At 37.4% G+C, this 22,294-nt stretch overlaps 2 protein-coding genes across 3 annotated transcripts in view; one reads left to right on the plus strand and one right to left on the minus strand.

Moving 5' to 3' along the window:
* The window catches only part of ITGBL1 (integrin subunit beta like 1), a 1,366,350-nt gene that overhangs the window by 401,167 nt on the left and 942,889 nt on the right, over nucleotides 1-22,294 (minus strand). The gene's annotated exons all lie outside the window — the stretch shown is intronic.
* The window catches only part of NALCN (sodium leak channel, non-selective), a 293,641-nt gene that overhangs the window by 162,774 nt on the left and 108,573 nt on the right, over nucleotides 1-22,294 (plus strand). The window contains exons 13-14 of the mRNA XM_004423148.3: nucleotides 4,948-5,085; nucleotides 18,694-18,768. Of these exons, the coding sequence (XP_004423205.1) occupies nucleotides 4,948-5,085; nucleotides 18,694-18,768 (213 nt within the window). The remainder of the gene's footprint in view (nucleotides 1-4,947; nucleotides 5,086-18,693; nucleotides 18,769-22,294) is intronic.

A 22,294-nucleotide genomic window follows, 5' to 3' on the forward strand; every position in this document is an offset into this window, starting at 1 on the left:
AGCATAACTGCACATAGCCTCAGCTGATACTTCTCTCCCTGCAAACCCGTCTCCTCACACTGAGACAGCAAAACAGAGAAGAAAACCTAGCTGACAAATTGATGCAGGACTCTAATGACTGGGGTTGAGACTCTGGGATCACTTTCTGAAACTGTGTTGGAGAGAATAAAAGATCTAGATAAGTAAGTTAAAAATGAAGGTTTTGACAGCTGTGGAGCAGGTCTAGAAAGTATTTAGTCCAAATTAAAACAAGTAGTAAGAACTCTCCAAGAAAAATATGTATGAGAGTAAGAATCAAATTGTTTCTGGATAACTGAAGGCTCTAAGAAGAACATCTGTAGGAGAGTAAGATTGGAATTTATTCTAAACGATAGGTAAAATGTGTGAGAATCAGGAAGCTCTTTGAGGTAGAAGGAAGAAAGCATATATTTCCTTTCCCAATGGAACATGTGAAAAATAATCAAAATCTCAACGAAAACAAAACTAAACTATGCTAAAAATTGTATAAGAAAGAGATAGTTCAAATAAAATGAAGTAAATTGGGCAAGAATCTGAGCAATTAGTGGAAAGTAAGAAAGGGGACTTCATTTCACCTTGAACATTTACCTTCTAATACCATACATGTCATATTGGAGCCCTAGAGGAGGCAATATTGTCCCAGAGCATTACCCAGCTCAACAGGGAACAATATCTTCATAGTCAACGTATTGACTATCAATCTATTGATTATCTATGTACTGACAAGCATGGAAGACCCAATTATGACTAAAAAACAAAATGAGAATATGATTGAACTTGAGGATGTGAGTGAACGCATGACCAAAGATGGAGATGAGAGAGAAGGGAGAGAGTGGGATGAGGAGCAGTGCTGAGATCTCCATCTTATATAGGGAGACGGCAAGCTATCTGTCAGTTTGTTGAAACAACTTATAGAGATTTATGTACAAAAGTGGGAGTGGTCAAGAAAAGTGGGCAGTGATGTTGTGCCTGAACTAAATCTTACATATATATCATAGCGGAATTCTATGTCTAAAGTGGATAAATCAAGAAATACTGAATGGGGATAGAGCCAGCACCACCAGAGGTGAAAACACAGACGGTTAAAAACAGTGGCCTCTGGGAAGTGGGCCTGAGACGCTTAGACTTACGGCTATTGCTTGTTATTCATTAATGAACCCATCATCACATTTCATTACTTTGTAATGTTTTAATCATAGTGTATCACCTTGATTAAAATTTTGAAACGTAATATTAATAATGAGCTTAACAAGAAATGAGCAGAAACTATATAAGAAGAAATCTTAGTTCAGAATCATGAATAAAGACTTAATAAATGGACAGATATGCCTTTGAGATTGGAGGATAACTTGAGAACAATTTTGCTTAGATTTATGTAATCTCAATGAATAAAACAAGAGGATGTTCTAGAGAAATTAACATATAAAAATAAATAAAAGAATTCTAAAAACAAAAGATTATGAGGAGGGGCTAGTAACCCTACCAGTTATTAAAATGTACAGTTATTAGGCAATTTGGAAATGAAATAGATTGATGGAAAAGAATAGAAAGTCTATAAATAGAGCTGAAAGCATATGAGTATTCAGTATATGATAAAGGGGACTTTTCAAATTAGTGAAGATAGATTTTTCAATTATACTATGTTGAATCAACTGATCACCAATTAAGAAGAAAAATAAGATTAACTCCTGTCTCATTTATTAAACCACAATAAATTCCAGATTTAAAATGATTTAAACAGCAATTTCTGGCTCAACATGTTAAACATAATAAAATAAGGAAACTGTTAAACTACTGCATAAAAGTATAGGAACATTTATATCTAATCTTGCAGTGAGAGAAGTCTTTTTAAGCAAAATAAAAACACCTTAAATAAAAAGAATGGCAAATTAGACCACATAGAAATTTAAATTTTATGTTTGCAAAAATAACATAAAAGGATAAGGAAAAATACATTAAACATATGTGACAGATACAAGATTGGTTTTCTTAATTTATAAAGAACTGGTGGAAACCAATGGGGGGTGAGGGGGAAGGTCAACAGGATAGGAATATGGCATAACACATGAGCAAGTGTCTCGGAGAAAAGAAACAACTTCCTCTAGGCCTTTGGTCATCACTCCCTTCTCCACCATTTAAATCCTCCTTGCCTTCCTCATGAAAGTCAGCTGCCATCATTTTTCCCAAACTGTTCTTCACTCACCCAAGAGGTTCTTCTAACTTGCTCCTTGATAGCTTTACCATATTTCTCTTATACACCGTCTTTTTCATTCTTCCTTTTCTTGAAGTTGGTCATGTTCACCTTTTTCTTCCACTCTTGATTATAAGTGTCTTAAGAGAAGAAACTGTGTCTTCCTCATCTCAATCCCCAACACATCAAACCTTCAGTAACCACTGATATCTTTGTTTGAATAAATAAGCTAAGCAGGTTCTTCAGGGAACACAGATCCTGTGGACAATATAAGTCAGTAAGTTGACTTGATTCACAATCTCAAACAAATTATCATTGGGATTTAAATTTCTGGATAAAATCTCAACAACACTGATAAGGCACCCTTCATGCAGGACACAAATTAATTTTCAGCCTATAATAGAAGTATTTCATGGCACTACCTTTCACTGGTTTGTTCATGTAACAGCTATAAACACATGAATCACATTGTAATAGAAAGCTTTGCTCTCAAATATAATTCACAGCATCCCACAGTATGCACTTTCAGGCGGCTGAGCTGTACGGAAATGGAATTTTTTTTCTTCTTCTGAGATTCTGAAAAGAGTAGAGGATAACCCCAGTGTTCTTGCCCGCATTGCTTATCTCCCAGCAACAGGTTATAATCCCATAGCTCCACGTTCCCGAGCATTTACTGAATGCATAATAGCTGAGTATTCATGAAAGCTAATGCAGTAGATGAAAACAAATTAAGTTGGTTTGTGCCCAAGGCAGCTGAAAGGTACACCTGAATTTTTGGTCTCCGAGGACCAAGAATAAATCTCTTGGACTTAATCACAAGCTTTCCTGTCACTTTGGGGAGAGGAAATCCCTGTCCAGTGAAATTTCTTTTATACTGCTAGGTGTTTTGCCTCTTCCCCTATTGCTGCGGAGTCTTTAGGATGTACACACACTTTCACACTGGTGACATCGTTGAAAATACAGCAATCTGATTTTTTTGTGCGAATCATCTGTGGAACTTGTATTCCTTGCCTTTGGATTTAATAAATATTCAACAGAAAAAAAAACACAGGGAAAAAATAATTGCCCTCACTGATAAGTGCTGGCATACTTATGAGGTTAAATCATGTGTTGAAAAATTCTCTGAAGCATTTTTAGGATAAGTTAAAGCTAATATTCTCTTAGGTGCCCTGGCAAGGAAAGTATCATATTGTCCTTGGCGATGCTGAGTTGAAGTATCAATAACAACATACTTTGTACTTGCATGAACAAAACACTTTGTAGGGTAATGAGATTACAGAAAAATTAACTCAAGGAGAAGTTAAGTGTTTCACACATGGACAAAGGGTAAGTGGAAAAACTTACCTAGTTTTCCTAGTTCAAGATTCATCTAACAATTAATTGCTCCTTTGTTCAAACGGGTCCACTATGTGCTGGGCATTAAACGTCATACTTCTAAAAAAGTTAATGTAATTGTCCTTAGTAAAGGAAGCTGCTAAGAGAGCTTACTGTGTGATGAGGCCTGGAAAGTATTAGATTCGAGATTTCACTGAACACATGATGCAATACGTGGAAAAGGGCTTGCTTTGGAGTCATAATGCCTGAGTGCTACCTCTGTTAGTGCCGCAAATTAATAGAGTGACTCTGGGCTAATCACTTATCATTTTTAGCCTCGTTTTCCTTATCTTCAAAAAGAAAGAATCAGATTAGATTATCTTGAGGGTCCATTTTGGCTCTAAGATCCTATCAGTGTAACAGGGTTTTTATCTTGAGCTCAGTCCATCTTTGTATTATCCTCGACTTTATTTCTTGGCATCCCAATATCTGAGAATTCAGTTTACATCTTCATTGTACTAAAGGCCATAAGGACGTTTTTAAAGAGTCACTAGATTCCAATTGTCGGCTTTCCCCAGATATCATCATAAATTCTCATTGAGAAGCGTTTATTGACCACTAATACTTACAAGATACACGAGTCAGAGATGTACATATAATCATATATTTAATACGAAAAACTTGTAAGAATGGAGCTAACTAAAGATCTTTGCAGAGACAGTATGAGTCTTTTAGCTTGGCTGGATTTTGTTGGAATGTTCCTTTTTTGGGGAGGTGGGTCTTGGCTTCTTCCATGATCTTGACTCTGTGCCTTGAAAATAAAAAAATCGTGAAAAATGTGTTTGCCTTTATTAAGTTGCTCAGTATGGCAATATCATTTAGAAATATTTCTTTTTTTAAAAAGTCTTATGTTTTTAATATAACTGAAATAATTTGATAGATTATATATATATAGATATACTATATATAGATAGTACTATAACAGTAAAATTAAGGTTGTTATTTCATATTCCTTTAGACAATCAAATGTAATTCACTATAAAAATAAGTTGTGCTTAGCAGCAAAAAAAAAAATACAGTAATCTGTTGGAAATGTTAAATAGCTTGCTTTTTAGAGGAGAAAAAAGGCAAATAAGCAAAAGTCCTAAATTTTTTTCCAATTTGCTCAACAGTATTTACCACCAACGAGGCTAATTTTAATTCAGGGTAATTATTTTAGTTTTCTACACTGAATAGTTAGTGTCAGGCTTTTAGGATCTTTAGTTCTCAGCCTTTTCCCATCTGTTGAATTAAAACTGTTCTTCGGATCGGTCGGATAAAAATCAAAAAGATTGAGGTCAAGGTCCTCAAACACCATATACTAATTTTATATTGCATGCAAGCCTAAAGCTGGTGTTTAATACCTTCATTCTTTTCCTCTGTAGGCATTTATGTCCATGTTCCAGATCCTTACCCAGGAAGGATGGGTAGACGTCATGGACCAAACTCTAAATGCTGTGGGACACATGTGGGCACCTGTGGTTGCCATCTATTTCATTCTCTATCATCTCTTTGCCACGCTGGTGAGTTCAGCACTTCTTCTCAGTTATATCTTAGAATTCATAATGGGATAAGCATCAACAGATTTTTGGCCTATTTTCAATTACAGAAGGAGAGTCAGAGAACCGTTGTAAAGCAGTCCAGTTGGATTAGGGCCCTTCCATTCTAAATTTCTATTAATCAAAGAACTACTCGAGGAACTTGCAGATTTAAGTAAGAAGTTGTCTCCATCAGATACAAGTGTTTGCATGAAGGAAAACAAGACAAAACAAAATGGAAATCCCACGTTCACTTACTGATTTAACCATCTCTAAGCATTCACACCCTAGATGATCCGAGGATCAAACCAGAGCTACATTGTTATTGTTATTTTTTATTATGTAGAGACACTCTCTTTGATTTCACTGCTTCCTCTTCACAGCTGTAATTAAACTGAAGACAGAAGCTGCAGACCTCAGGGTGCAGTCAGTTAATTAGAAATCAGCTCAGTGTTTTTGTGCGATGTGCAACTGAAAGAAACACATGGGAAAAACATAAAACACATAGCTGCAAATATTGTAAAAAGCATGATAAAAACTAAATACCAAAATCCAGGAAAAATCAACTTCTGTCACACAAGCAGATTTTTCTCTTCAATGTATTTCTATTAAAAAGGAAGAAAAAAGTTATGAAATGTAGCTTATGACGTACTAAGGAATGTAATTCTCAGGTCTTTCTAATGTCAGATGTACATCTCCGTGTAATAAATATGTGCATGTTTAAGAAGCAAACTTAAGCTCTAATATTATGTTAAAAGTTCCAAAGAAAGGACCCCAAATGTTACTCTTTATCAGGAACACATGAAATATAAATTAAAACTGCTACTATTTATTGAATGGCCAAATGTTTTAGAGTTCTATTCCTGATATTCGGAACAACCAAGTTTGGTAGTATTCCCACTTTACAGATGATGAAACTGAAGCTCAGAGGATTTAAGTAATTTGCCCAATGTCACATCAAGTGTACGTGTTAGAGCCAGAATTTCCCAGGTCGGCCTGGTCTCAAAGCCCAAGGTCTTGCAGCTACATATTGCCACTTCCCTAGATTATGAGGTTTAGCGTCATCACTGAAAATGTCTTCATGGAATCAAACCTCTGCCCAAAAGACACTAAAATAAGACAAATTACATAGGCACTCTAAGGTCCCTTCCAATTCTAAATGTCTATGAATCAAATAAGTGCTTGAGAAACTAGACGCGTTGGAGGTTGCATTTGCTGTAGGCAAAGGCTTTCAAAACTAAGACACATCCGTCAGAAAGTATATGGGGAGACATTGTTATGTGGTGTCAAGTCGTGAGTTCAAACAGTAGAATCACATAGAAATAGTTTTGGCATTTTTTACATGGGATGACTGTTAAAAAATGTGTGAAAGAAAAGAACCTTCAGCAGTGGGTATTCAGTGCAGAGCTGAATCTGGCTGCATTGCACGACACTGGGCCCTGAGGTCTTTGCAGCCTCCCTTACGAGACATTTAAGTCTGTGTCATTCATGCATTTATTCACTCCCTCACTCATGAATTCAACTAATGTTTGTTAAGCACTTACTATTTGTTTAGGTTCCTTTAAAACTGTAGAATAGCTCAGAGACGGTTGATCATGGGTTAAATGTAGGATAGATATGATTGAAATCATTTATGTCTGGGAATAATCCATGTAATTATTTTTCTATTAAAACATATAATTGTTTGCTGTCCCCATTGCAGATTTTTCACACTCAGATGGAGATTTGATCCTTAAGTCAGAGTCTCACACAATATGAAAGCAGGAAGAAAAATGATCTAGCCTAGTAAATTATTTGGTAAAGTAATTTTTTTTCAAGTGAACTTATGCAGGGATCGCTAATATAATGAAATAAAATATTAAATCTTGGGCTGTCTAAATTTTCTTTATTGGGCCAAAAACATGTCATTAATTGTGGAACACTGAAGCACTTCCAAGAACTCCTGAGGTTCACCTGAGCCTTTAGGAATCCACAGAGCACAGCTTGAAAACCTATATCTAATTCCACCCCTTCAGTCTACTTGATTTAAGTATCTGCCCAAAACACTTATTATAATTTTTTTCATTGTGATTTTCAAAAATTAGTTCTAAGTTACAACTAAAAATTGAAATCATTTCTTCTTTTTTTCATAATTTGTTCAAATCTGTAAAGCAACTGAGAATTGAAAAGTCAATGAGGGTGGTTTGGTAAATATGGTGGAGTACGAGAGTACAGATCTGGACTTCAAAATCTAGATTCAAGTTCTAGCTCTGCTGGTCACTAGATGTGTGACTTTGGAAGAATCAGACAACTTCCCTGGTCTCTGTGTTGTGTTATATCTGAAAGTGAGGATAATAATGCCCAACACACCTAGTTCCAAGGTTGCCATGGACAGATGAATTGAGCTTGGATTTTTAAGGATGTTGAGCCATGGTACAAGAGGATGGTTGTAGCTTTCACCAATATTGAGTTCCTTTAACTTTAAATAAGATGGCATGTGCACTTAAAGCTATATACTAATAAATGCTAAAATTTTATTATGCTAGTTCATATTTTTTAACTTATAGAAGTAAAGTATTATTGATCAGTTTAAAGTATCATTTATGCCCAAGTCCCTCTCTCCCTTTTTTCTTTCTTTCCCCACACTCCTTCTCCCAGGCAACGACTATGATGAATTTGGTATGAATCCATCTTCTAGTTTTTAAGTCACACTTCATTAAATTTAACATACTATCAATTATAAGATGATTCTTATTTTGTGTAACATTAACAGAAAAACGAACAATTAGACTATGCAGATAGATTATAAAGCACATCCCCATTTCAGAGTTGTTAAAATGTGAAAATAAATGTCCATCTTAAAATCAGTGAAATGCAGCAGTTTCCCACACATATATGTATCCATTAAAAATATGTAGTGTTTTTAATTTAAGGCTATCATCTAAAAACATTTTATACCGTTAGTTTTTAAAATTAATCTTAATTTTTTGCTTTGAGAAGCACTGCTCCAGTATGCTGGTGGCCCTCCCTGGGGGAGACGTCTGGGGTGTACATTTCTCTCACTATTGTGTCCATATTCCATGCTGTGGCCAAGTTGTGTTTGATCATGTGTTTCTCTCCGTACAAGTTATTAGAAGTAGCAATTTTTAGAATAAATGGTTTCAAACTCTGCATATATTCTCAGTTAAGTTTTTCACCAAATATTGTTTGTGAAATCATTTTATCTTCAAGCTCATTTGGTCGTTAGTATATATAGTTATATAGTAGTCCATTGACTGAATATGCCATATTTGTTTATGAGTTCTCCTCCTGGTGGATATTTAGGCTGTTTTCCAGTGTTTTACTCTTATAATGTTGCAACTAATGCGTTTGCACATTGCATCCAGTTGTGTGCGAGTTTCTCTAGGATAGATGCCAGGAAGTAGAATCAAGGATGCTGGATACTGCCCAAATGGCTCTGTAGCCTGGTCTGCAAGCCCACATACCAAATCTGGCCTATGGGCTTTATTTCCACAGCCTGTGAGCTAAGAATGGTTTGTGCATTTTTAAATGATTCCTACATAATATCCTTGATGTTGCCTCTTGGCCCTCAAAGCCTAATATATTTACTATCTGGACCGTTCCTTTGGGCACCCCTGCTCTATTGGCAAATTGCACCAACTCGCCCTCCCAAGGCAGTGGTGGAGAATCCCTGTGTCCTTACATTCACGCTTTTAGTTGATATTGTTAGACTTTTAAGATTTTGAGTCTGGTGAGTTGAATGGTAATATCACTTTGCCTTAACTTGCATTTCTGCATTTCCATAATTATTAATAAGGGAGCACTTCTTCATGTGTTTATTGGCCATCTTCTTTGTGACTCGCCCAATCATATGCTTTACCTATTTTTTTAAAGGCTAGTTTCTCTTTTTAAAATTCATTTGTTGGAATGGTACATATACTTTGGATATTAATCCCTTGACTACTATATGTGTTGCAGATATCCTCTCTTAGGCAATATTTGTTATTCCAATTTGTCTATGATGTCTTTTGACATTATATTTTGACATGGTCAAAACTATCAATTTTTCACTTAGAGTCATTATTTATTTTGGACTCATGCTTAGGAAATTCTTTCCCACCCTGAGGTAATAAAAATATTCTCCTCTGTGTTCTTCCAATATTTTAAATTTTTGCCTTTCACCTTTAGGTCTTTGACCCCTCTCAACTTACTGTTTGTATATAGTATAAGCTAGATGAAATACACTGTTCAAATAAAACTCAAATCGATTTTTCTCAGCCAGATTTATGTGAGATTTTTCTTTTTATTTCTTTTTTTTTTTTTTGTGAAGAAGATCGGCCCTGAGCTAACATCTGCCAATCCTCTTTTTTTTGCTGAGGAAGACTGGCCGTGGGCTAACATTCATGCTCATCTTCCTCCACTTTATATGGGACGCCACCACAGCATGGCTTGCCAAGCAATGCGTTGGTGCGCGGCCGGGATCCAAACCAGAGAACCCCAGGCCGCTGCAGCGGAGCGCGCGCACTTAACCGCTTGCGCCACCGGGCCGGCCCCTATGTGAGATTTTTAAAGCTTTGAGATATTTAGTTGGTTTCTCTGATTATGAAGTCTAAAGCAAAAAGGTCAACTATTCAGATTTTTTAATTTATGAGTAAAGTTTTTTCATGATAACTAATTAATTCAGTGAAAGAAAACACTCTATAACTAAATTAAAACTGAGAATATCACTTCTATACTATCCAAAAAGTCTAGAGACTGAAGTCACTTCCCCAGTTCACTGGAGATTCTGCTTCAAGCATGATTAGCAATTGTGTTTCTTTTCCTGTGTATCCTCAGACTGACAGTTACTGTAATGGGCTCTATCGAGTTAGCTCAGTTTGATTCAGCACAGTTTTACTGTCTCTCACCTACTGTGTATAAGTACTAGCCTATATCCTGGCCACAGTGGGTCAGAGCTTAATCCCGGTCCTCTTTGAGCCTACAACTAGTACAGAAGTAGGACTAGTAAACACAAACGAACAAACCAACAAACAAATAACCCTGTGGTTCAAAGCCTAATGATACAAGTGATAACAGAGGCAGGAAGGCATGCTGTGGCTTGCTCTGTGGTCAATGCCCACGTAGTAAGCATCTGCTTCCCAGTCATTCCAGATCTACCTCATCTCAAATGTTAAAAATATTAGCAGTAAAACAGCTGAAGGTGGTTTGTAGACCAACATATAAATATGGCCATGGAGGTGATAGGCCTCTTAAATATGCATCGCATGTCCTTGTACACTGAACGTTTATGAGTTAAAATCTCTACTCCTTGAGCCTGTCTTTAGGCTTGAACTTACCTTAAAATGAACATTTTTCTTAAATTGCATGGTATTTTTGCAAAATGCTACAAAGCGTTTTAACCCAAATGAAAAGAAACAGTCCACACAAATATACCAGCTCTGATGTGTTTTTTATCCACGCTGGCCGAGGGTGCCGCACAACCTGGTGAGTGTCTGATTTAGTCTTCTCGGGGACAGGCATGTGCCAAGCAGCAAAAAAACAAATGTTTGGCTGCAGTTTGTTCTGGAATAAAAAACAGCAGGCTATTCCATTGCCCCCTGGGGGCACCAATTTGTCAGCCCACAGTGAAAATCAAGCTTAAGTGTATAGCAGATGCATATTCATAACCATTATCTATTGTCCCTTTAAAACGTCTGTTATCCGCCAGGTATGTATTCTGTATTTCTGTCCTGACTGCAGTTTGCAGAATGCTTGTGAAATTCACCTTTTCTCCCACTTTTTCCAATGATTTTGGGGATCATAACTATGGAAGACTTAACCAGTTGAAAGACTCTTTTTTTTTTCTCAGTGTTTTTCCATTTATTATTGTTTCAAAGGAAAGCCCTGTGATGTGAATACTGAAAGAGAGAAAATGTAATTAAGCATTCATTGTGGATAGTCTTTTTGTTACCTTTGAAGTGCTTAAATTAACACAGCGATCTCTTGATTTTGTGTCTGTAGTGGCAGCTTTCTGAGAATAGTCATATTTTGCTGACAAAAATGGGCATTCCAAAGTGTAAATTAAATAACTTGATTTCCTAGAATTCATTTAAAAGTGCATCTGCGTAGAACATATCCCATTTTACATTGCTCTGATTACATTTGACTTTTTGTTGAACTGTATAAAAAATGAGATTGTTTCTAACTACAGCCTGCAAGACAGCTTAGGATAGTATGATTATAAATGGTAAAAAGGAAAAAGAAAAACACAAGATTATGGAGTGTTGACCAGATTCCTGCTGTGCTTCTCTTGTATACTTGAAGATAATAAAAAAATAGAAATTATTAATCAAGTTCACAGTAGAGAAAGAAATAAGACTAAAGGTGACATTTCAGCTAAAGGGCTATCCTTAAGCTGTATAAAAAGGAAAAGAAAATGGTAAAAGTAAACTTTAGAAAAGAAATGAAAAGGGAAAGATACATAGGGCGAGGGAGTGACTATGCAGAGTTAGAGAGAATACAAAATAGGCTATCGAGCTACAGAGATAGAAATTCTCAACCAAGAAAACCCATTCTAAAATGGTAAGGCCACCATCTTGTGAAAATAAACCATAACTTTCAACAGTCTGAATTGTGCTAACCCAAAAGTGAGTCTTAGGGAGAGAGAATGAGAACCCTAGTGTGTTTGGCAGAATGGTCATATCACAACAAAACTGGAAGAAATAATGATACTGGGAACACACTGCCCCAGTCATTTATTGAATTTTGCTGAAATGTATTATGGGTCAGTGGAAGAAAAACAAGTTGAATTGTCTGTGGTTAAATATATAAAATTTAAACATAGTGAATACCTAGCACACCCTTAACTCAGATGAATCTGGGCTTTCTCGAGAGTGTAAGGAGTGAGAGGAGGAGTTAGAGAAAGAAACAAGGGGTCATAAGGATTTACAGTAGCCAAACACCTACTACGACACAGGGGCGAGAGCCATATTGAACCTGGAAGCGGATGCTTTGAAATCCACTAGGCTGGAAGGTCAACATCCACCGATATGTTGCTGTGTCACTCACACAGTTCTAGGAAGGAGACTTTTCAGGTTTCCAGAGACCTGATAGGTGGCATTTTCCACACTGAATGCATTGTCAACGCTAAAAGTATCTTGAGCATGGGCATTATAATCTGAGGAAAATATAGAATTAGATATTTGGAATATTTTAATAGTTATTCTCCACTTTTTCATTGAAATTAGTGATTCATAATCTGTCAATATTGATCATAAAATAAGGAAGTGGATGTATTATGTCAGTTGTATGTTGTGTGGTAGAACAAATACTTGTGACGAATATTAATGTAATGGAATGTTACAGACTTGTTAAAAGTGGCAAGTAGCCAATGCATGAAAATATATATATGAATCTCCTTTTTTTAAAGCATTACACAAGCAAAAGAGCGCTGTGTTGAAAGTATATGTGTACTTTAACAAAACTCAAGAGAAAATGAAAAGATATATCAGCCTTTTTTTCCTCCGAAATTATATCTTTAAAAAAATAGTGATGTGGCATTGCATCCACATTATAAATATAAATATTATATAAATCTAAAATACAAAAAATAAATAACGCAGAGCAGGTTGGTTACATAATTTAGAACTGGCAAAGTGTAAAGGTGAGTGTTTCATGCAAATGCTGAAGCTCTTGTGATTCACTGTGGCAAGTCCTTGTAAAAATTCTTTATTAAATCAATAACATTTTCATATAAACCTGTGAGTCACATCTAATGGCTATGGAAAACCTTTTGGCACAGCACATGTGGCACTTCTAGGTAAACACTGACGGAAAATAAGACTCAGACGTCAGTGTAATGGGTTCAGATTATTTATGAGCGTTACCTCAGCTTTCTATAAAAACAAAACAAACAAATGGAAAAAACACAAAGAATTGAGGAATGGTTCTTGCTTTCATAATGAGGATTTGTCCCCCACTCTTAGGACTTTTTTGGGGAGGAAGTAGCCAACACCCAAGTCAGTTTGTGCCCTCGTTCCAAATACACGTGGCACCAGGTTTGTGGGAAAATGATGTCTCATTACAATGTAAATTAAATATGAAGGGAACCAACCTACCACCCTCCCTTCACTTCTATTTCTTTATCACAGTGGTTATGCCACCTTATTAGAGTTCTGAGCAAAGAACTACAAACTAATTCTCACCTCCTCACAATCAGCGCAGACTCTCCCTACCTCTCTCGCATCTTCTACTTCCATTTCCAAAGAGAGCCAGAGCCAGACTTCAGTCCTCTCTCACCCTGAGTGCCAAGCTGTCACCTTATCACAGTGCCCTACACTTAAGGAACATGGTGACAAGGATCAGGCTAAAAGTCCATGTCCAAATAGAGTTTCAGGAGGAAACTCAAGCTCCACATATATTTTTAAATATAGTTTCTGTTTTTGCCCTCACGTTGTCATGTTAATTACACAGTGAAGCCTAAACGTTGAAAGGTATCTGTTAAATGAACTTAGGTTTAATGATCGTTTAAAGCAAACTTTAAACTTTCTCTTATATTATTCTTAAAGTGTTGCCAGAACCCCTCCCAACAGCCTGTCTCAATTCTCTAAGCATGAGGTTTTCAAACTGCAAAGCCCCTTCAGCATTGCTCCCAGCAAAGCCAAATCTTTTCCTTTTGGAGTCTTGCCTTCTCTCTACCAGGAAAATAAAACTCTCATCTCATGAAAAGGAGAAAGTGCAGCTAGCATCCCACATCCATCTCTGTCTTTCTGCTCTGATAGTAACTTTTTTCTCTTTCCTCCAAGAAGAATGGATAAAATTATTGTTTTTTAAAAAATAAAATAACAGAACATTATATATTTAATAATTTTTTTGTCAAACTGCACTTTCTCTGTCTAGTTACCATTTCAGTGAGCCTGTTTAAAATAGCTACGTTACATGCATAAAAAAACAGGACATTTGAAAGGAACAATTTAACAGAGAAGAATCCAATGTCATCACTTTGTGATTATTACAACCTCCCTCTCACACCTCCCGATCTCTCTTGGTGCCATTTGGGCAGACTGCCAACCCTCTGTCCCACCTCTCTGGCCTCCCCAGCCTCCTGCCTGGCAGCCATGCTCTGGCCATACTTAACTGCTCACCAGGCCCCTAATAAGCCACATGCTCCCAAGGCCCTGTCTTCGCTCATGCCACCTGGAAAGCCCTCTCACAATTCTCTTCCTGCCAAAATCATCCTTTTCCTTGGTATCTTAACGTCTTGGTAGCACATGGTTGGACTCTTTATCATTGCCTCACAATCTTAAATACGTTCAGAGGATGCACCTGAACCCATTTGCCCAGATCAGGTCTCAGAAATCTAAATGCTCGATGGCATAGAATTAAATGCATGGTACTCAGATTAGATTTAGTTTCTGGTTGTCAGTCATTGCACTTGTGTGGGCCTCCCTCCCAACCCCCGTTCCAATTTTCCTTCACATTCCTGCTTTCTGCAGGGAAATAAGAATGTTTTCTGGGATAGAGCATGAGGGAGGCAGAAGGGCCTGGAGAGAGATAGGGAGGCAAAGAGTGTTTCGATGGTAGGGTGGTGCGCCACACTCAGAGACAGCAGCAGTATTGGTACCAACCTGGATGTGTTTTGACATCCAAGACGTGTCTTGTACCCACTTTTTGTCTGAACTTGAGGGGGAGATAGCCTTGCTGGGGCCCCCACATGGACAAGAGGCAGCCTGGACAGAGTTGAGTAGCTGCCTGAGAGGTCTAGGTAGAGAGAGGGCCTGAAAGATCCCCCAACGAGGGTCCACATCCTAGCTCCAGAACCTGTGAATGTGACTTTATTTGGAAAAAGGGTCTTTGCAGATGCAATTAAATTAAGGATCTTGAGATGAGATCATCCTGGATTATCCAGGTGGGCCCTAAGTCCAATGACAAGTGTCCTTTTAAGAGATACAGGAGGACAAGACACAGGGAGAAAAAGCCATGTGAAGACAGAGGCAGAGATTAGACTGATGCACCCACAAGCCAAGGAACACTTGGGGCCACTAGAAACTGGAAGAGGCAAGGAAGGATCCTCCCCTGGAGGCTTTGGAGGGAGTGTGGTTCTGCTGACAACTAGATTTTGGACTTCTGGCCTCTAGAACTGTCATAGAATACCTTTCTGTTGTTTTAAGCCCCAGGCTTATACAATTCGTGACAGCAGCCCTAGGAAACTAACACAGAAGGCGTCACTGAGAATCAGAGATCTTAGCAGGAGCTGCAGGAGCTGAGATGGCGACCATTTCAGCAGAGAGAAAGCCCAGAACCCCCAAAACAAGAGCCATCACTGCCTCTGATGGGAGACAGAGGACAGACCACATGGCCACAGTGGACCAGACACCAATGACGGTCACATCCTTGACCTTAGACCAGCCCTAAAAAGAAAAGGAGCATTTATTCAAATGTAACTGAGTTTTAAAGGACTGAATTGGATCAATGTAGCAAGATTCCATTTTCAGCCATCAATACAAATGAAGGGCTTATGGACTAAATTAAATTCATTTGTAGAAATATCAAGAAGATCATTTTATCTTGGCATATCTAAGTTTATGTCTGTCTGTGTATTTTCATATAGGCTATACCACACACCAGGCTCATTGGGGAGGAAAATGAAAAAAATGAGAGCTGCAATTTCTTGTGCTGTTATTGTTATAGCTGTAATATTCTACAGATGAAACCACTGAAACTCACAGTGGGCTAGTGGCTGCCACATAGCCTGTGACTGGCACAGCCCTTTTCCTAACTGGTCTCCAACCACAAAGCTCTTTTCAACTAGGCTGCCAACTTACGTCCACTTAATTCGATTGTGAACTTCATAGCGGTGAGCACGATATTGTATTTATGTTCCTGGCCAGGCGATGTCTCACACATCGATGGAGTCCAATCAAGTGCTTGTGGAATTTAATCGAATAACGTCACCTCACTGTCCTTACGTAGCCTGCCATCTGTCTGGTGTTGGGGAAATAATTAAAAATAAAATCTCCTGCCAACCCAGAAAGCCTCTCCACCAAGGTAGACGAGAAAGAAAACAGTTTTGTTATTCAATAGGCACTAAACCAGACTGTGGTGGCTTCGCAGGCAACCTGCTAAAGAGATCGCAAAGACGGAAAGCTATCCTGCCCTCTTATCCACATTCCCACATTATATCCATGTTCTCAAGATGAAAACAACTAGTCCTCAAGTAAGAAGACTTGACAGCACCATTTGTTAAATATAGTTCTGCCTAAATTCACCTGGTTATTGGGGTGGCCATCTGTGGTAGCTAATTGCTTTTATCCAAAAGAAAAATAAAACTTCTCATATCTCTGTGCCAAGCAGGTAGTTTTGCAAGGTGGAGCCAGGTGGCTGAGTTACACTCCCATTGTCCCGTGGACAAGGGGAGATAGGGTGCTCCTCCTGGGTTGTAAACCGATGAGCCTGATTTAGCTTTTAAAAAGATTTATATATATCTCAAAGGGACAGAGGAAGAGTTTACATGGACAAGTTTTCTAAAGGAAATGCTCTAAGAAAAGGGAGGGGAACAGTTGCTTTCCCTTTTTCTGTCAGGGAAAATTATTATTTATTTTCTTTTAGATTTGTGTTTGCCCTTTCATTTGAGATAGAAAAAATGGTTAAATGGGGACGCAGAGCAGTGCCTGCTCACATGCCCAGTGAGCGATAGAAGTGTGTGAGCCAGCGCATGCTCGCGACAGGAGACCTTCAGGTGCACACCTCTGAATCTGGCGTGAGGTGGCAGGGGAGGGTAGACTCCTCCGCTGATGCTACTTTTGATGATAGCATCAAGGTCAACATCGAGGTCGTGGGAAGGGGGCTAAACTTGGAGTGAACTATGAAATGTCTTGTTTAGAGTAACGTCTGGTTTAGAGTAAGCCTGAATATATCTGCCCAGATGCCCATGGTGTGGCAGATGTGGTGACATCAATAAAAATATAGTCTAGACCATTCTGTGTCTTCTTTAAGTTCTAGTAGGATCCCAAAGGACATGGCTATTAAAAGGAAGGATGTTGACAGTTGTCCCAAGCCAAGCATATCCTGTCAAAATTTAATAATATTTGGAGGCTATTTCTTTCCTTTTTATATCCTCATTAAACTTGGAAAAGAACTAGCCATTAACTTCTGTGTAATAATCTCTCCAGTACTTAAAAGTCATGACTAAATTGCCTTGACTTTCTTACCTTCATGCTCAACAGTCTAATATTAACAAATGGGAATAATTTTTTAAGAAGAAAATTGAAAGGAAGAATATGAATTAGGAATGAAAAGATTGTCAAATGAATATGAGACTTTAGAGAATTCAAAGTTAAAAAGAGACTAGAAATTGAAATATTTTTTAAATTCTACTTTTTTGTGGTTTTCTTTTACCTTATTTACCCATCCAAAAGAAACATATGCCGTTTTTGTTTAAATTTGGGGAATATGGTGAAATACCAAAGAGGAGGAAAAATCCATTTTTCACACAGGCAGTGACCATTAACATTTCTAAAATATCTCCTTCTAGAATTTTCTCTATTATTCCTTTCTGTACATAGTTAAACTTCTACCATATATACTCTTATTTAATATTGTAATGTAAGCATTTTTTCAATACTATTAAAATTCTTGAGTGCATTAGTTATGTATTGCAATTAACAAATGATGAACAATTTAAGAGCTTACAACAATAAACATTTATCATCTCACATAGTTTCTGCGGATCAGGAACCTGGGACAGGCTTAGCTGGGTGTTTCTAGTTCAGAGTGTCTCAGGAGTTTGCAGTGAAGGTGTTGGCTGGGCTGCAGTCACCTGAACCTTTCCTGGGGCTGGAGGATCCACTTCTAAGACAGGTCACTCATACGGCTGTTAGCAGGAGACTTCAGTTCTTCATCACATGAACCTTTCCATAGGGCCCCGTGAGTGTCCTCATGACATGGCATCTGACTTCCACCAGAGTGGGTGATCCGAGAGCGAGCAAGGTGAAAGCCACAATGCCTTTTATCAACTAACCTCATAAGTCACACACGATCATTTCTGTAACCTTTGGGTTACACAGACCAGCCATATTCAACATGGGAGGGAACTCACAGGAGTGTGAACACTAGGAGGTCAGAGAAACACTGGGGACCATCTTGGAGACCAGCTACCACAACGGGAATTTTTAATAGCTACATGAATTTTATAACAGAGATCTCTATGACCATATTAACTATTTATGTAAGGTTAGATATTATTTCCAGTATTGCGTTATTACAAATAACCTTCTATCAAGCACCTTTGTGTATTAAGCTTTTCATCAATATCTCAGATTATTTTCTTTGGATATAGTCTCAGAAGTGGGATTGTTGAGTTATAAAATGTACTTTTTCTTAATTTCCAGTTTCAATCAGCTTCATAAAGCAAGTTAAAATTTATAATGTTTATTTCAGTTAACATATGCGTTTCCTTTAATGTATTTGTGATAAATACCTTAAAATGCCTATGCAGTGATTCACAACTACGTGTTTATTTTTCACTTAATGCATCCTATATATAGTATATTTTAGGTAGATATTCTATATTATGAATATAACATTTTGATACTTATGGCATGTGGGTTTTTTCATTGTTATTTAACCATTTTATAGATCCTCCTGAGTTTGTTTGTCGCTGTTATTTTGGACAACTTAGAACTTGATGAAGATCTAAAGAAGCTTAAACAGGTAAGTAATGTATGGGGGATTTTTAAATCTGCATTTTAAAAAATAAGGAGAAAACATGTATTTATAGGTAATATTAAGGCAGTTCAAGCTTCAAAGTAAAAAAAATATATATTTTAATAAATTAAGGCAGTCTAAGTTGGCAAAATAATTTTCAAGTTTAACTTTTACCCAATATCAACAAAGGATATTTTCTGTTGCTCTATAAATATCCTAGGAATATGTTACATTATTTTGGGTAAAAGTAAGATGGACATAGTATAGTCAATTGAATTTGGAGACTATTCTCCTTCTGCTATTAAATGACGATTGTTTGGAAATGAAATGCCTCAGGACGAGATTGCCATTTCGCATAATTATATCTAATACTCTTGATCATTTTACTCATCATAAAAATATTAAGCATCAACTTGCCTGAGCTCTAGACACTAAAAGAGAACTTAGTCTGGGTGCCTATAGTGATTATAAGAAATGGAATAGAATAAATGATCAACTGTTTGCCCAGTTATGTATGAAAACACAGTGGGTGTTATGGCATTGATAATCATACCAAAAAAATGTGAGTGTGAATGTGTGAAGGTGATGGTTATTGATGGCAGAAAGATTACAGGTATGAGCAGCCATTCTCACAGTTCCTGTTATGTGGAGGATACTTGGCTTGGATATTTGGCTGTGCCAAGGAGTATAGACCCTTTGAGAAGTAGAGTTGGTGAGAGAGGGGGACCCTGGATAAGATATTCTTGGATCACCACCCCCAAACACTGCAAAAATAGTTGGGATGTGAAGAAAGAGAAGGGAGGCTCTAAAACAAATCCTATCTGGAACTTTAGGAAGGCCTTACACATTCAGAATTTTCAAATTCTGAGTTGTCTATTTTCAACAAAGCAAAGACATAACCTCGTTGAGTTTTTTTGTTGTCATTAACATATCTGAAAGTCACTTTAAGCATTTCATCTTACTGCTCTTGTTTATCTCCAAAGCCTATGCTTTTAACCAAGGTATTCAATAAAGAAAAAAATCTGTATTTGATATAAAGATGCCTGCTGTGAGCATATCAAGGAAGGATTGAAGTTCTTTCCTGTCCTGCAGCTACACAGGCAAAATGGCTGTCTGGGTCTGGTGGAGATGATTTCTTCCAGACCTTTTCAGTTTGTGGCAATGGTGACAGGTTCTTCAAATGAGAGTTGGGAAGTTCTTTGATGCCATTGATGCAAATATTTTACGTGGCTTCTAACTGTAGAAGAAATATGTAACCAGTGAAGTCAAATTGAAACTGACCAAACATATAGTTAGACATAACCAATAAGAATCTGCTGCTGTATATCTAAGGTGGTTACATACATCTAGTATGTAAATGTGAATTTTCCTGTATACCATGTTTGCTCTGCATAGATTTTGAATGTCCCCTGATAGAGTACATTAAAATGTGTATTCTATAGATAAAAGGAAAAATACTTTATTCTTTTAACTGGTGCTGTGGCCACGTTCAGTATGGTTTTAAATAACCACTGGCCAATTAAAATGCCATGTAGGGGCTGGCCCAGTGGCGTAGCGGTTAAGTTCACATGCTCTGCTGCTGTCGCCCGGGGTTTGCAGGTTCGTATCCCGGGCGTCGACCAACGCACTGCTTGTCAAGCCATGCTGTGGCAGCATCCCATATAAAGTAGAGGAGGATGAGCACGGATGTTAGCCCAGGTCCAATCTTCCTCAGCAAAAAGAGGAGGATTGGCAATGGATGTTAGCTCAGGTCTGATCTTCCTCACACACACAAAAAATGCCATATAATTCCAGCCGACATTTGTAAAATAGTTTTTCTTCTAGAAAGCAGTAAAATAAATCTATATGTGGCAATTTTTTTTCAAGTTTATGAATTCAAACCTACTAGTATTTTTGCAGTGCTGATAAAAATATATAATATATACCTTTTATCTGATCCCAAGTGAAAACCAACAATAAAAAATCAGGACTTTAACTGGTGTCTGACTTTTTTCCTCGACTATAAAGTTTAAATAAACTATGTGGTGCTTTGCTTTGAGTATATATCATTAGTTATAGAATGGCTTTTATTTAATTACTTGCTAGATATTAGTGATGCTTTGTGTTCCTGGAAATTCTATGTGTCGGAGCTGATTATTCAATTGTGCTGGCCTGTAATTTGGAGTATCTTCTTTGAATATTTAGAGATATTTGAGCATTGAAAATCCCAATTATAAATAAAACAGCAAATCCATTTTCATTAGTACTTTTCACATTGTTCTTTAGTCATGACTGAAGTGAAACTACATATCGACTAAAGTCATCTATTAATTTTATACTTGAAACTCATTAAATTGCTGAAGATCAAATATTATTGTAGAAAACTAAAATGTTCCTGGTATACTTTCTTTCATTTTTATATAAGAATATTTTGTTTTCGCTAGTTTTTTTTAAAATTCTGTCATTTTCTACATCCCTGGTTTTCCTTATTTCCAGCAATCTTGGCCTTTGAGGCAGGGCTCATGTACACAGAGAATATGCTCACACACAGCACACCCACACGCATACACAAACACACCGCCACACACACACGCGTGCACTCTCATACTCACATGCACGTAATAGTGTGGACACCTGAGACTTTAGGCTGCCTTTTACAGCTTCTGTTACACCTCCAGTGAAAATGTTACTTGAAATATTTATTTAGTTTTCCATGTGCAGACCCAGCCCTTAAGGATTTAAATGCATGTACTCCATTTTCACTATTCTCAGATGAAGAATAGAATGGGGGAAATGTGAAAAAGTGTTTGATTTTCTTAATGTTTCAAGTTCCAGGAAGCACTGTGTATTCAAAAGGCTGTCTTTGTTCAGTTCAAACTTTTTTTCATCTTTTACCCTTTCCCCGAATCAGTCTGTAGGTTCTTATAGTAACACTTGTTGAGTGCTTGCTCAGTGCCAGGTGCTTTATATTTTAACTTATTTAATTGTCATAACAACCATGTGATGCAGGTATTATTAATATATCCATCTTACAGATGAGGAAACTAAGGCACAGGGATGTTAAGTAACTTGCCTGAGGTCACACAGCTAATAAATGGCAGAGTTAGGATTTGAACCCAGGCATTTTGGACCAAAAACCCAGACTCTTAACCTCTACACTATGTTGAATTAAGGTAAAGCTATATAAATGCCAAACATGAGTCGTGCATGCTGTGGAGGCTACCTACAGGACTGTTAATTACTCGTTTATAAATAGCGATGTTGTAGATGACAGAGACATCATTATATTTACCAAATAACTGCTGATGTGAGGGGCAGTTTTCTGAGGAATGGAGGTGAGTTAAGCAACCCAGTTATTAAAACTATTCAAAACAGTTCTTGGTTCCCTCTCAAAAATCAGATGATCACTGATTTTTCAGAGCCACTGAAAGTGTGGCTTTTGCAGAAGGTAAGAGCTAAGGTGCTTGTCATTCATTCCACATGATGGCAGAGGCTGCCCAAGGCCCCCCTTCTCCCAGTGACCTTCTGGAGCAGCGATCCTCCTTGAACACAG

This window comes from Ceratotherium simum, chromosome 10, assembly GCF_057802395.1.
Source record: "Ceratotherium simum simum isolate JZ-2026a chromosome 10, ASM5780239v1, whole genome shotgun sequence".
Lineage (NCBI taxonomy): Eukaryota > Metazoa > Chordata > Mammalia > Perissodactyla > Rhinocerotidae > Ceratotherium > Ceratotherium simum.